This window comes from Lepisosteus platostomus, chromosome 20 (genome assembly GCF_059453375.1).
Source record: "Lepisosteus platostomus isolate fLepPlt1 chromosome 20, fLepPlt1.hap1, whole genome shotgun sequence".
NCBI classification, from domain to species: domain Eukaryota; kingdom Metazoa; phylum Chordata; class Actinopteri; order Semionotiformes; family Lepisosteidae; genus Lepisosteus; species Lepisosteus platostomus.
In genome coordinates, this window is record NC_142630.1 from 8,110,553 (window position 1) to 8,125,068 (window position 14,516).

At 41.6% G+C, this 14,516-nt stretch overlaps 1 protein-coding gene across 1 annotated transcript in view; it reads right to left on the bottom strand.

Annotated features, from left to right (window-relative positions):
• The window catches only part of phlpp2 (PH domain and leucine rich repeat protein phosphatase 2), a 47,181-nt gene that overhangs the window by 22,088 nt on the left and 10,577 nt on the right, over positions 1-14,516 (bottom strand). Inside the window, exons 4-5 of the mRNA XM_088613942.1 lie at positions 5,166-5,356; positions 4,277-4,402 (exon numbers count right to left, since the gene is read on the bottom strand). Of these exons, the coding sequence (XP_088470068.1) occupies positions 4,277-4,402; positions 5,166-5,356 (317 nt within the window). The remainder of the gene's footprint in view (positions 1-4,276; positions 4,403-5,165; positions 5,357-14,516) is intronic.

The window sequence follows — 14,516 nt, forward strand, 5'->3', positions numbered from 1 at the left end:
GCCTGCACCATCTGACCTCAATACGCAACTGATCAAAGTCAAACCCGGTTAATATTTAAACTTTTGATTATAAGGAGGCCGATAATGCCCGACTCAACAGGCTTACATTACTTCTAACAGGGCTACACATTCCAGCACCTGAGAATTCCTAGACAATCTACTTGGAATTTCACTCAGATTCTGAAAGCGACATGGCTGACTATCAATTGTGTGAGACAAAAATAGGCATGACTAATAATTAGGTTTATCCATTGTTCCACACAAGGACTTAAGCAGTCCAAACAATTTCTGTTTATTATCACGGAAATATTCTGTATATAAGATAAGATAAGATCACTTTATTAGCCATATACAATTTCTTGCATTAGGAATTTGTCTTTTCACATTCTGTTATATTCTGTAAACTGATATATTCAGTACACTTTGATATATTCAAACTGATATAGTCGGTACAATTGGTTAATCTACATTGACTCAATGCAGTTAAGAAAAAAAAAACCTTTCTTTTCCACTGTGTTTAGTGTTGCATCACAATTGAAAATAAATCAGCAATTTACAATCCCTCTTAAAAATGATGTAGTTTGGAAAAAAAATCACTTGATAATGGGTCTGTATATATATCTTATCTGGTCTGAAAAGAACGGAATTACTGGATTCTGCTGAGTCAAACCATCCAGGGGCTTCAGACTGGAAATATGTCAATAGCAGGGGGCAGAAGCATACTGTATCTGTCATCGGCTGCTGTCTAACAGAGGTACGTGTAAAACATACTACTCATACTCATTTTATACTGATACAATAAGGCCTGCATAATCTAGAGGTAAAACATACACTAAAGTGTCACAAAGAAGAGTTAACAGAATTTAAAGGTAAATGTTAATGTTCTGATTATTTTGCAAGATATTTTGCATATGTAGCAGTGCCATTTAATAGGGCGACACTGCAGTGTCCAGTATAAAGGCAATACCAGGAACACATTGACCTGATAAAGAGACTGTAGCATAAAAACATACACCGAAAAACTAGTGCACTTCTGTTGAGGCAATCTGTATGTCCTTTAAAGTGAGACTGCCCTGTCTTTCAGTGCAGAGAAAAGCAGCAGTTACATTAATCCATGTTCTTTGATATCTCCCCTCAGGTGCTTCTTACGAATAGCTGTTACCGGCTGTACATGACTCCAGATCAAAGGGTTGATCGCAAAAGCCAGGGCATTAATTCAGAAGAATCCAGAACTATGGGGCGATAAAACAGGGGAGGCTTTGCACCAATGATGAGAAAACCCGTGAGAGAGAGTGCAATCCAGTGCAATCCCTATTATTGCTTTGCATCTATTCTGCTTGAGTTCTTCTGTCCTGGAAAAGAGGGGGTGGGGGGGAGGGGGCAGAGGCAAAGAACAGCAACTCCATACAGAAAAAAAACCTCCTGATGCAACATTTCTGGCACTTTAGAATGATGTCCTCCTGGCTTGCTTTAAAAGGCTGCTTTTATGATTAAAAACCCATCAAGCAGCCTGAAGCCTTCAGACTGTACAATGCTGTAGGATGCAAGCAGGGCTCTCTGTGGAAGTGCCCATTAGATGCAGTGCCCAGGCAAGCAGACTCTGTTACTTCCTGGCATGTGTCCATCACCCCCTGGCAGCAGAAAGGCACAGGGAATCAAACAACCAAACACACAAGGACAACATTGTGCCCAGCCTGGCATGAGACCCACCACGATTCTGTTTTTCTTTTCTCGTTCCCTTTCTCTCACCCCCCCCATCGGTGCCCCTGCAATACAGGACCTTTCAGCACACCATTTAGAGAATAAAATCTCATTTCCACACCCAGACATTTCCACATGCCTCCATCTGACCAATCTGATCCGCCATTCTGCATGGTTGCCTAACTGCAACGGCTACATGGAGCAAGAGTGAGTGTTAATTAGAGAAGGGGGAGATGAGCAATGAGAAAGAGACGCTTTGCTGGTCCCACTGGAGCACGACCTCTTCCACACGGCGATGCTCCTTGTGATAAGTTGGTTTAATCAAAGCTGAGCTGGGAACCCAAGCCTCACTCTCAAGTCCCCCACCCAGATAGCAAGGGTCAGTGCACAGGGGGTTGACACGAAAAGGCACACAGACTGGGCGCAGTGTGAAACTGTTAGCAAAGAGCAGATGCAATCACAAACAGCCACATTTCTAGAACTGATGGACAAAGGGGTCAGAATGGAAGAATGGGCTGGAATAATTATGTGTTGCATCAACGGGTAACTTCCTGTCGTGGCATCACAGAAAACAAAGCATAGCAAAATCAAGTTTCAGTTCTTTAGAACAGGGCTTCCCAGTCCTAGTCCTGGAACCTAGTTCTTAATTGAAGCCTTAACTGAACTAACAAGTTGCTTGATCGGAACATGTGCAAACCTTTTCTGGCTCCAAAATCTTGTTACTAAATCAAATCTGTCCAAACCTGTATGGTTACTTATGAAATGCAAGAGTTAGAAGGCAATCCTAAACTTATTTAAGAGCTGAACACAATCAGATAACTCAAATGAATCCTGTTATTAAATTCAATTAAAGATTCTATTGTGTAACAGAGTTGCGCTGGGAACAAAATCAGAAGCTGAGGGCCTCCAGAATCAGAACAGGACACCCCGAACCCCTGCTTTAGAACATAAAAAGCTTTTAACAATGCTTTACTTACAGGAAAGAACTATTTCATTCATCACTTAAAGAGGCCCTTTTGGATATACAATAGGTTAGATGTGGAAGCTACTATGTCAGTATTCTGCAGCCAGCTCATTAAAACCCAACGCAGAACTCCCCTTCTATGTACAGTACACTGAACACACTGTCACATTGAGAGTGTTCTTTAAACTTGTCCAGCAGGAATCCATTGTAGGCCTGATGTTGATCCTGATATATGTAACTGATGTATAGCCAGCAAACTAGTTAGATTTGCAATAATACTAAACAGAGGGACTATGCAGCCTCCCAGGTGCTTGTAGGACTGCAGTGCTGTTGTTGAGGGGAGCCTCTCTTTTCCAGTCTCTGCTTAACCACTGGGGGGCGTGGTAGCTGTGATGTGTTAAAAGACAAGTGGCTGGATGAGGGGTGGGTTGGAGGAGTCTGCCTACACGGCCTCACTCTCCCCCGTGTGCGGTCACAAGGTTTGGGACGTGTAAATCACTCAATTTATTACAAATCTGGTGGGTAAAACAAAAATAATCAGGGATTCTAAATTTTAAAATAAAAATAAGGGGTGGGGAAAACAAAATAGCGTCAAGGGAATTTAAAAAAAAGACAACATCATGGAGAGGGCAGAAAGATGACAAATCGAATATTGACAAATGTAAGGTAATCTACAGAGGAAGTAGGAGTCTACATTTTACATACCGCAGCAGTGATTCAGAGCTGTGGGAAAAGAAAGTGATCTGAGTGTTTATCTAGATTCTTCTTCGTTCTCATCAAGACTGAGTGTGGCGCAGCAATAAAAAAGTAAAACTAACGACAAGGTCCAGAGCAAAAAGCGAGAAATTTAAATCAGGTGAAGCCAGGCTTGAGCTATATAACTCACTAGTAAGACCTCATTTTGAATGTTGTGCTCAGTTTCGTTCCCCACAGCACAAAAAAAAGGTATTTCATAAGTTAAGAGAGTTATTTTTTTCAGTCTAGGGCAAGAGATAGAAAATTGATTTAGGACACAGAATAGTCTCCTATGATGTAATAGTTACATGAAGAGCTGTGTGTATCTGGAATAGGCTTTCCAGACAGGTTGTGGAAGTTTAAACTCTTTTAAGAATCATCTGGACTAACCTTTACATTAACTTATCTACTAAACAAGCAAATGAGTGAGATATGCTGAAGGGTTCCTCTTATTTGCAACCTTCCTAATGTTCTTAACGTGATATCTGCTGATTCAGGCATTCTTTCTTCAGTGAGATCCAGGTTCTACATTATAAGTAACAGAGTAGTGTTGTGCAGCACTCAGTCTGAGGAATCCATTAGAGACTGCTAGTCAATATTTACAAAAGTCACTCAAAAACTATATACTTTAGTTGTGCTCTTTTCAGTCTACTGTATTTTCACAGCTTCCTTTTTACTTTTTTCATGTATATTCTGTACAGATGTACTATTATACAGCACCTTGGAGGTTTTTTGGTGTTATAAATAAAATTATATCTTTATTATTTGTGTTACTTTAAAAGCCACATTCTAACTTGATCTCACCAGAACCCACCAGACTCAGGTTGGTTACTGCGATCTGCCATGACTGACACAACACAGAGAGGCAATGCTCACTTTGGAAGCCTGTCGATGCCACCTCTGGTAGTCCGCCAGAGTGTCAAAGTTGACGAAGTAGGTCTGAGCCTGAGGTCCCGCCGAGCTGAACATGAGGCAGTGCTGGCGGCGCTTCACCTCCTCCACCTGCAGGAAACACAGCTGTCACAGTGAGCTTCTCCCACATTATCCTACTCCCCACTCTCAATAACCCACTCTCCACAACACATCACTCTCAATAACCCACACTCACCTACACACCACTTTCAATACCCCTCAACACACCACTATCTGGGCAGACATTCGCAGATCTGCTCCTGTTGTGAGTCCTTGTCATCACTTTCACTCATATCTATATCCACCTCAACATTACGTTTATGTACCTTTCCATTCTTTATTCGTCTGTACATCACAATCTGTAGAAATCAAACGTGATTTGGTGCACACAACGTGCCAACGCCAACTCGCGCGACAGTTGCTCAGCTCTGAGCTCTGCGGCAGGCGTTCACTAGGAAACTGCAACAACAGTCCTAGGAATTCCTCTTTGCCTCAGGGGCTTGCAAGAAACCATTCACTCTTTTCCATCAATAACAATCCGTACAGTCCATCAGCAGTCAAAACTGGTCCCTAGTTTATGAACAACAACATCAGGCTAAATTTTTTGGATGCAAAGTAATAAAAAAAATTGCTTGCACTTATATAGCGCTTTTCTGGACACTCAACTCAAAGCGCTTTACAGGTAATGACAGGGACTCCCCTCCACCACCACCAATGTGCAGCATGACATAGTCAGTCATAAACATGTCTTCTGCTCTCAGAACAGGCCTCCTTCACCTCCCTATTCTCTCATGGCAGTTGACTGGGAATTAGCTCCTGGAAGTGCTGCCTTGGATTGGGTTAACTCCCTTACCTTCCCCCCCACGAGAGGCAGGATGTGCATTTTCCCCGTGAGGCTGTCCTTGACGGAGGCCACGATGAGGCAGGTGCCGCAGAGGATGACCTGCCTCTCCGCCCACTTGTGGAGCTGCGTCTTGCCCTTGCGCACGCTGAACACACCTTTGAGAAGAGTGCGCTCCAGCTGGTCGGCATTCAGGGGCTTCTCTGTGAAGGCAAAGGGAACACAGGTCTGGTCAGCCCACACAGCTTTTCTCTGTGGGGTGATTATTTGCATTCATTATACATTTGCATTCCATCCCACTATCGGACACCTGCAGAAAACCTATATTCAGAAAATATTTTCCACTCCAGTGCCTTTCCGATATAGTACTTAAGAATAAGTTACAATAGTAACACAACACATTTTCATCTCTGCCCAAAATGACTTGTCCATGAGATAGATGGCCAGCTTCCGTCATAATAAGCACTAAAGAAAGTAAAGGGATTGTGATCTCTTCTCCGAGCGACTCTGATATTTAAAAAGAAGTATGTTTTGAATGAATGTCTATACAGTGCACTCTGTGCAGGAAATGATGTTGGACCAGGTGTTCTCCAAGATACAAGCTGACATGCCCTTTTCTAAAGCAGCAACACTTAATGCTTTTCAAAAACAAAGCACAATTTAATAAGCCTTTCAAATAAAGTATAACTTGGCAGTATTGTGGCAATATGCTAACCCAGATGCATCAGTCAAGCTGAAGAACAAATCGGGATTTTGTCATGCTTATATTAAATGACCTGATTTCTGGCTAATTATCACTGAAGGGTTCTGTTGCCAAGCCTTTATACATAAGGAAGCTCAAGGACACCTTGAATAATGCCTCTGAAGGTGGCTGAGATACACGGAAGCTCGAAGCATTAAATGTTTTTTTTTCTTCTAATTCTCAGTTCTGAATTGTGCTTTCATAAAACAAACGTGGAGTGAGACCCCCTGGGCTTTCGGTGTTTATAACTGCAGGAACTGCAAAGTGAACAATAAGCCACTTTGACTTTGTATTGATTGAAAATCTAACAAAGAACAACCTTATCTAACAACAAACGACAAGCGGCTAATCGATAGCCTTGTCTCCTTCTTCAGCTCCCCCTTGCTGAAGGCCCTGCCCCACAGTCTTGACGCCAAGGCAGCTGGCCTGACTGTGCAGCTCGGGGGGACGCAGACCTGCTGCTGCAGTGTCCTGAGCCTATCCTCCATCGCAGGGCAGCGTGTTGCTGGGAAAGTGGAGAGGGTGAGTACTAGCCTGTCACAGACAGCGCAGGAGAAGAGCAGGAAGCCGACAGGACAGCCCTAACATCCCACACACCCATACAGATGCCAAGCCACTCGTATTTTGGTTCTGGGGTCTTATAGTCTTTGAAAAAAACACTTAGGCGAGAAGCGAGTGCTACTGGCACGTAGGAAGATGTGTCCCCGGTTGTCTGTCTAGGGAATTTCCTGCTCCACTTCCAGATGATCTGCGGCAAAGCACACTCTGACCTTACTCCCCAAGTACATCACAACCTACCCGCTTGTCCGACAAGCCTGTGTCGTTCTCCTCCAGCAGCTTTTTCCAAACAAACATTCAAGGTGTTTGCACTAAACCTGTTACCTGTCACACCTGTTATCCTCAAAGTCGATCTCTGCAATAAGCACTGGAAAACTGAATACTGCTATGCATTTGAATTTAAGAACACAAATATGGGGGAGGGAGGAGAGGGTTGTTTGTCAACACTGTGGTAAAGGAGAATCCCCTATAGGATAAGATCACTTTATTAGCCCTAGACAATTTCTTGCACTAGGAATCTTTTCGCATTCCCCAGGTTGCTCTCCATGAGACACACAGACACAGATAGGGAAAGAGAAGCCTGTGGTCAGAGTGCAGGGTCAGCCATTGTACAGCAGCTGGGGCTAAGGGCCTTGCTCAGGGGCCCAATAGAGTAGGATTCCTCTGCCAGCTGTGGGATTTGAACCGGCAACCTTCCAGTCACAGGCACGGATCCTTAGCCACAGAGCCACCACTTCCCCCTCTATCCCCCATTTCTAAAAACTGTCACATATGCACAAAAAACAACAGAGGAAGTATCAGATGAACTAATACTGACAAGGCCCATCACAATCACTCACATTTAAATGTAGCTGCAGCCTGTATGCTAAGGTTTCTTCCCCTATAACAACTGTGGCTGGGCACCCTGTGTAAATGAAACAGCAACAATGGGCAAGTCTCGAAGGCGGCCACTAGTGGCAGCCACATTGTCACTGCACCCTCCGGTCTGGCCCACAGGGCACTCTGCCACACTGTCCATTTGCACTTGAGCAAAACTTTTTGCCCTTGAAAAGTACTTCAACGAGATTAACAAGAAGCCTTCTTATCTCACGTTATGCACGCCAGCCTGCACTCTGAGTCTGAACGTCTTGAAGGACAAATGTAGGATACACTCCTAATTCATGCCGCAGTTTTTATACTGAAGTGCTAACGAAGCACTGAAATGTAAAAATTTTCAACAATGTTGTCAAATCGATTTGTGATTAAATTCACTGCAAAACTGTGAACAGAGAGTATCACCAAATCACTCCAGGTTCACTCATAGCCATTTCTGTTCAAGACTACAAAGTTCCAATTCTTTCAGCCTGTCAGTTTAGAATACTCCCTTAAGCCTTAACCTATCTGGTTGCTCATTTCTGGACTGGCAGCTTTTATATACCATGTGTGGCCATATTGGTGCATTATATAATTTTAACAATACTTTATTAAAATCCTACACTTCAATTATATATCCTAGCATTTTGTCTGCATTTCTAACCACTTTAAATTTAGAAGATGTAAATATCTCAACATAAACACCTCCGTCTTTATTTTATCACTAACCACATCAGACACAGCATTTTCTAATTTGTATTTAATTTTTACAGTTTTGCTACCTGCAAGTATGATAGTTCAATTTCTTTAAAGAAGAAAACAGGACTGTTCTTACAATTCATCTCTGTCAAAGTTGACAACGCACAACAACCAACACATACTCTGCTTAAAACGTATAAGAAAGAAGCCTAACTTTGACATTTAGTACAAGGAACACAGCCTTTTCAAAAAGAAGGCCCACCGTATTCACCCAGAAGAGGCAGTCAGCAGCTCTACATCTCTGATGACACAAATTGCTTTGATAGGGAGCCTGGCACAGGGACCAGCGACCAGTGATGTCACAGGAGACGCCTCACGACCCGTCGCCATCCCGAGCTCATGCAGTCTACCCTTACTTGCAGGTGGATTTCAAGTTGCTCAAGTCTTCTTTAAGGATGCTTAGAGCAAGAGCTTGGCAGGAGGACAGTATTGGAATGAAATAAAGGCCCTGATGCCACTGGGTCAGTGCGCTTAGGTTACCCAATACTCATGAGCTTGATTCTTTAAGAATAAGGTGAAGATCTTAATAGTTTAAGCATTAATGGAGAAAGGCACCATATGGAGCACAGATGATATGTATGGCAGCATTTTTAACTGTTTTCAGTACCAGTGCTCTAGTACTGAAAATATGCTAGGACATTTAACATTAAACATTTAACCGCTCTTAGTTGAACATAACACTTTCAGACAAATCACAATATTGGTACTAGAATCTCACTGGGATTGCAGACAGTTATGCATCACAAATCTTCTCATTAATTAATTTCTTTCCCTGTTGTCAGAGAATGATTCCAACCCTTAGCCTCCTATGGAGATAAAAATCTACAATCACCAACTTTATCTTTATTTTTAAATCGTGTTTTTCTGTTCTACACCATTCTGCAGATTAGGGTCATTTACAGGGGACAGAAAAAGCTTACAAAACTCAAATTGGCTACACTTCAGACAAGTGGTAAAAATAGAACCGTCGCTGTAGCTTTTGTGAGAAGATCAGCAATAAGGATTAGAGTAATGCACAGCTATATGACAGCAGATCCAAGCAGCATTCTAAGGAAACGAACACATGTACCATTGAAAGAATCACGCTTGAAAAAATGGTGTCCGAATGTTTTCTGTGCAGTTGCTAAGAAGATTTGAACCAATCAACCTGAAATTCCAAAGAGAACAGGACAAATTAAATTAATTGCTAGAGACCGAAGAAACTTATTATTTTGGATACAGCAGAGACCACGGCAGAGCAACGACATGAGAAGCACATCAAATCCTCAATCCTTTACTGTAACTCACTGCTCCTCAGCTACTATGGTTCTCGGACTAGAATTTGCTTGTACCACCCCATCCATTTTTAGCTTCAAAAGCCAATGGAAAGATAAATTGGCAGCACTGTACTCTTAGCTAGGCGTACTCTCCCTTGCATTTCCTGTTGGGAATAACAATTCTCCTTATTTAAGCCATCCATACTTCAATCATGACTTTGAATCACTGAAGATGTCAGATGTTGAAAGAGTGGAAAATCGTGTGGTAACCTGCTTTACAGATTATCAGCCTTTAGATAACTTAAAACTATAAAAATGAATAAAAATCCTAGGTGTATCAAGGTTCAGAGATAGCATGACTCACGAATAGATCATAAAACATAAACAGCAATCACATGATTTATATCTACTGATCACCATCACACTGACGTGATCTAGGAATAATTAACAACAAACAAATCATTGAAATACTGAGATTTTCTGCTGGATGAAACCTTTGGCTACCAGGAAAAAGGGACTAACCTGTATTTGAAAATGTACATTCTGTTGCAGAACTTGTAGAGCAATTAAGCTCAGTAGTCACCGGCTACAACAACAAATGTTAAATTAAGCTTGACCTTCAGCAACAGTTCATCTGCTGATAATGAAATCAGCAAATTGGTACAAACTTAAATATTCTGAAATATAAACATACAGTAAAGATAACAAATGTGACCAAACAAATGAATGTACACTTAATATCATATAATTTACAATGTAAATTGCAATTTACTACAATTGACTTGCATACTACAGTCATTACATTATAAAATAAAAATAGGGCAGTTAGGTGGCTACATTTAGTCTTACATGAAATCTGGACTTTTTTGGGATAAATCACAAGGGACAGTTAAAAGGAACTATGTAGTCCAACAGAGCTATATAAAAATCACTTTATGTTCTTATTTGGAAATATTGTATTGTATATTGTATTAAACACAGTCCCTAATAAAAACGTAATCAAGAAAAAAACCCTCTTTGCGCTATGTTCATCAAACACTTAGTGTCACGCTATGCTCACACTCGATTCTTCTTAATAATTGTCTTAATAAGACAACAGCACTACAAAGCTCAGAGGTGTCACACAACCCTGAGTTTTTTTTTTTAAGAGTTAGCTCAGCATTTCTTTTGGATTTCTTTCTATCCTGGAAAGATGTGAGGTAAATGTAGCATGGCAGAAAATGGCGCAAGGCCCTGTGTTTCTTCCTCCTGAATAAGCTGATGGCTCTTCTCTCTCCACTAACCTGGCCACAGGAGGTAACCCTTCTGACTGAGGCAGGTTATGAGGGACCAGCTGGGACAGCAGACTCAGACCGAGACACCAGAACGTCACTCATTTTTAAGAGCTAGTAAAACACATGGCAGTGTTAAAACTTTAGCAGCAATATAATACTTTCTTAGAGCAACTAAACAAATATTGTCTCCTGCATCTCTAATGTAGCATCCACTGGACTGTAGGCACACTCTACAATCAACAGCTCGTTTGAACATAGAGGTTTTAATAGAAAGTGGTAACTCAAGCAGTGTGGGAGGGCACACCTTTATAGGAGCTATAATGTCTGAGAATGTGCTTGTGATTCATCATTTCACTGTTAATTAACACGGTGTTACATAAGAGCAAGGACAGACGTGAATAAAAAAAAAAAGAAAATCAGAAATAGGATCAAACATTTTTCAAATCTGAAAAAAGACAGACTCCAAGAGGAACGGTAGAGAAATGACTGCCCAACAGGTCCAGATTGTTTTCGGTTTTCTCACTGTAGCTGTGCCACTCTTCTGCACTGTAGATACAGTACTGGAATGAATGGAATTTGCTGAATTTGTAATCCCTCTCCCTACATATTATTATCACACAAGCTAAGTATACTTCCATAACTCATAGTGACTGCATGCTCTTAAAAAGAGCTTAAACCTAGAAGGTGTTTATTGTAAGACTTGCCTACATGCATTATTCTTACAAAAGTCAGCTTCCAATTGTATCAACATATTTCAAAATGTCACACTGATGAACATTAATTAGTGTGAAACAGCTGTTCGTGGTTGCAAACTATGACTTTATATGCTTCAGAAATGGCTTTGCTTCTTAAGTGTAGTGATATGGCAAAAACGAATGAATATTCAGTGCCATATAACAAAGTAGCTGCATGCTCTTGAAAGGCATTAGGACCTAATCTTGTCAAACCTACTGTATATATATTTATGACATCTGTGCTGAGCCCTATTAGTAGCTGGACTACAGCTAACTCTGTGTTGCTATTGTGGCAGCTTCAGTGCAAACCCATCAGTTCACTGCCAGATTTCTGTGCTAAGAGACGTTGTTGTGGAAAAAACAACCAGGCTGAATGGAAGCAATCCAGCAACAGAAAAGGGCTTAAAAATAAACTGCAGCTGCACTCGCTGACCCTAGAGGTAATTAACTTCATCTTTGTGTTGTTTTGAAACCACGTACTTCATTTTGAATTTAAGTTTTCTTTTCTCCCACTGCTTTTCATTTGTTTTCATTTAATCATGAAATAGTTACTGATGACTATTTCTGCTTTTTAAAGTACGGTATACGCCTTGGTATATTAAACAGTACAGCACTGTAGATAATAATACACACTTTCTGAAGATATGACACATACACCCTCAGACCAGCCATTTTTCAAAAGCAAAGCAAAAACAAGCACAAAATGATCTTCATGTTTAACATCTCTAAAGTGATGACTAACAGTCACGATGCAGAAACAATGATCATGCGGAACCGATGCTCCTCAGGTTACAGAACAAAACATCTCCGAACGCAGGACTGTGTTTAAAACTAAAACAAGCAGAGAAACACCAAGATGTTCCTGTGCTGTTGACAACATAAACAGAGGCAGCAGCGCAGGTGTGCTAATGTGGTAACCCCTAGCAACGGCTGAAGGACACCTACAGTTTGAGAGCTAAGGGAAAAGAATGCTGTTGAGCCAGCAGCCATCTGACAAGTCAAGGCAAAAGACAGGCCTCCTTATTTAGCAGGAGAAATCCTTCATGAAACCAACACCTCAAAAGATCCTACCGAGAAGATAACCTGAGGTAGTTGCCATACTTTCCCATCCAAATATGTGGTTTCATGGCCAAAACAACCAGTGTCAGCCCAGCACTTTGTCTCACCACTGCTTTTCCATAAGATAACCTTCTGGGATCTGGATGTCCTCGCTGTCCCACAACTGGGCCTAACAATCTAAACACCAAACATGGCAGGGCCTAAAATACACTACACACAGCAAAGAGTTCATTCAAAGAGCCTGGAGTATATTGCAGGCCCTGTACAGACATTTTCCTTGCAATGTAACATATCAGGAATGAATATCCAGCCCAACATATTTAGAAACACAAAAAAAAAAAACTTAGGAAATGTCTAATTTGAGTTGGTCTAGTCATTGTTGCCAGGCCCTTTTCAACTGCTGGAGCTGAATTACATTGAGAGGCTGAAAACAGTCGCAGGAGAACACAGTAGCAGCCCATCTATTTGTGGTGCAGCTGAAGGAAGGATAAAAAAAGGCAGACATTCCACCAACTAGACACCAAAGAGTTGTCTAAAAAGTATAAGCCACAAACAGGCACTACTGCGAAAGGAAAGACAAAATATTGAAGAGGACATTGTGTATTCTCTTTTTAACGAAGCTTCATTTCAGTCACATATTTTGTGATTTACAAGAACTATGGTCATGAATTAAAACACTGTCCTGCCAAGTTCTATTCGATTACTGCTTATTTTGTAGAGGATGTGCACACTCTTTACTGGATTCAGTCTTTTTAAAGGGTTAAAAAAGTGCATATTTGCATAGATAAGCACCATTCTTTTCTTAGAGTCTGTGGTTTAGCAGCTGTGAAGTCTGATGTGAGAGCAGAAGAGAGGCAGCCTGTGTAGCTGGCGCATCAGTGCAGCCTGTTCTGTGCAGCGTTGTGGTCACTGTGGCCACCAAAGGCTCCAGGAACAGAAACCCTGGCAGAAAGAAAGGACCGTGATTCCAGGTAGCCAGAGCTAGCAGGCACCATGAATGCTCAGCAACAGGCTGGGTTATTAATAGGAAGGTTATGCAGTACATCAGGTCTCATTTTCTTACAAGTAAAGCCTATCAGGCCTCTTAAGAGGATCACAAGCCTTGCCACGCAGGGCAAGACTCTGAAAGACACGGCGCACAACAAAGTGCGAATTCGCTGTCCTTAGGCCAATCCATCAAAACCTCCCTATGCAAAAAAAATCAGAAACGTGTTGCTGTACCACCGTCTGGCCTCTGAAATCCAAGACGCATCTGAATTTAGTTAAGAAGAAATAAATCTCGGAAGTATGCTTCATGTGCCGGTGCAATACATCACGGAACAATGCCACCAATAAATCACAGACACACTTCAATATGACACAGGTACCTCCTTTTTCATTCCCCAGCAGAAGAATGAAGAATCATCCGCCAGTCTGCACTTCTGAGGGAAGGTGCTTCATATCACAATCCCCGCTGGAACAGCCGAAGCTGAAGGGCTGTCTGCAGGATCAGAAGCTGCAGGGCAACTCATCAGCTCCAGGTGCCATCGACTGCAGTCTCTGGGGAAGAGTGGCCCCAGCTCAGGTCCTCCCACTGTTCTCTCTTTCTACTCTGCTGTTGTTCGCTTTGAATTATGCACCATAATCCCATCTCCAGCACAAAACCGTGTCAGGGCCTGAAGAATTCTCCCAAAGACGAGAAACTGCGAGACCGTTCCCAGGGCATCTTTGAGGTTTTGAGGTGTTGTTGCGTGTGGTCAGCTATCTTCTTCAAATGGGAAAGTTTCTGACATGCATGTTTTGACAAGTTGAAAAATCTCTTTGTCTTACTGTAGACTGATGGTACCCAGAGTGATATATAACTAAATCCACTTGACGCACAAAAGCAAAGTAGAGAACTGGTGTCTTTTAACTCAAAAACATAATTTCAGCTAAATACAAATGCTTTTCAGCAATTCCTGAAAGACAAGCAATTGATCTCAGAAGGCAGTGGATATTATTGCTGTCACAGAAAACATCAAATAGATTCAAACAGGCCCTTTTATGGTCTAATAAAGAAACCCAACTATTCAGAACAAGGCATACAGCAAATTGAAGCACATCCTTGAAATAATGATTCCAGAAACCAAGAAAAAAAGAGAGCAAAAAAA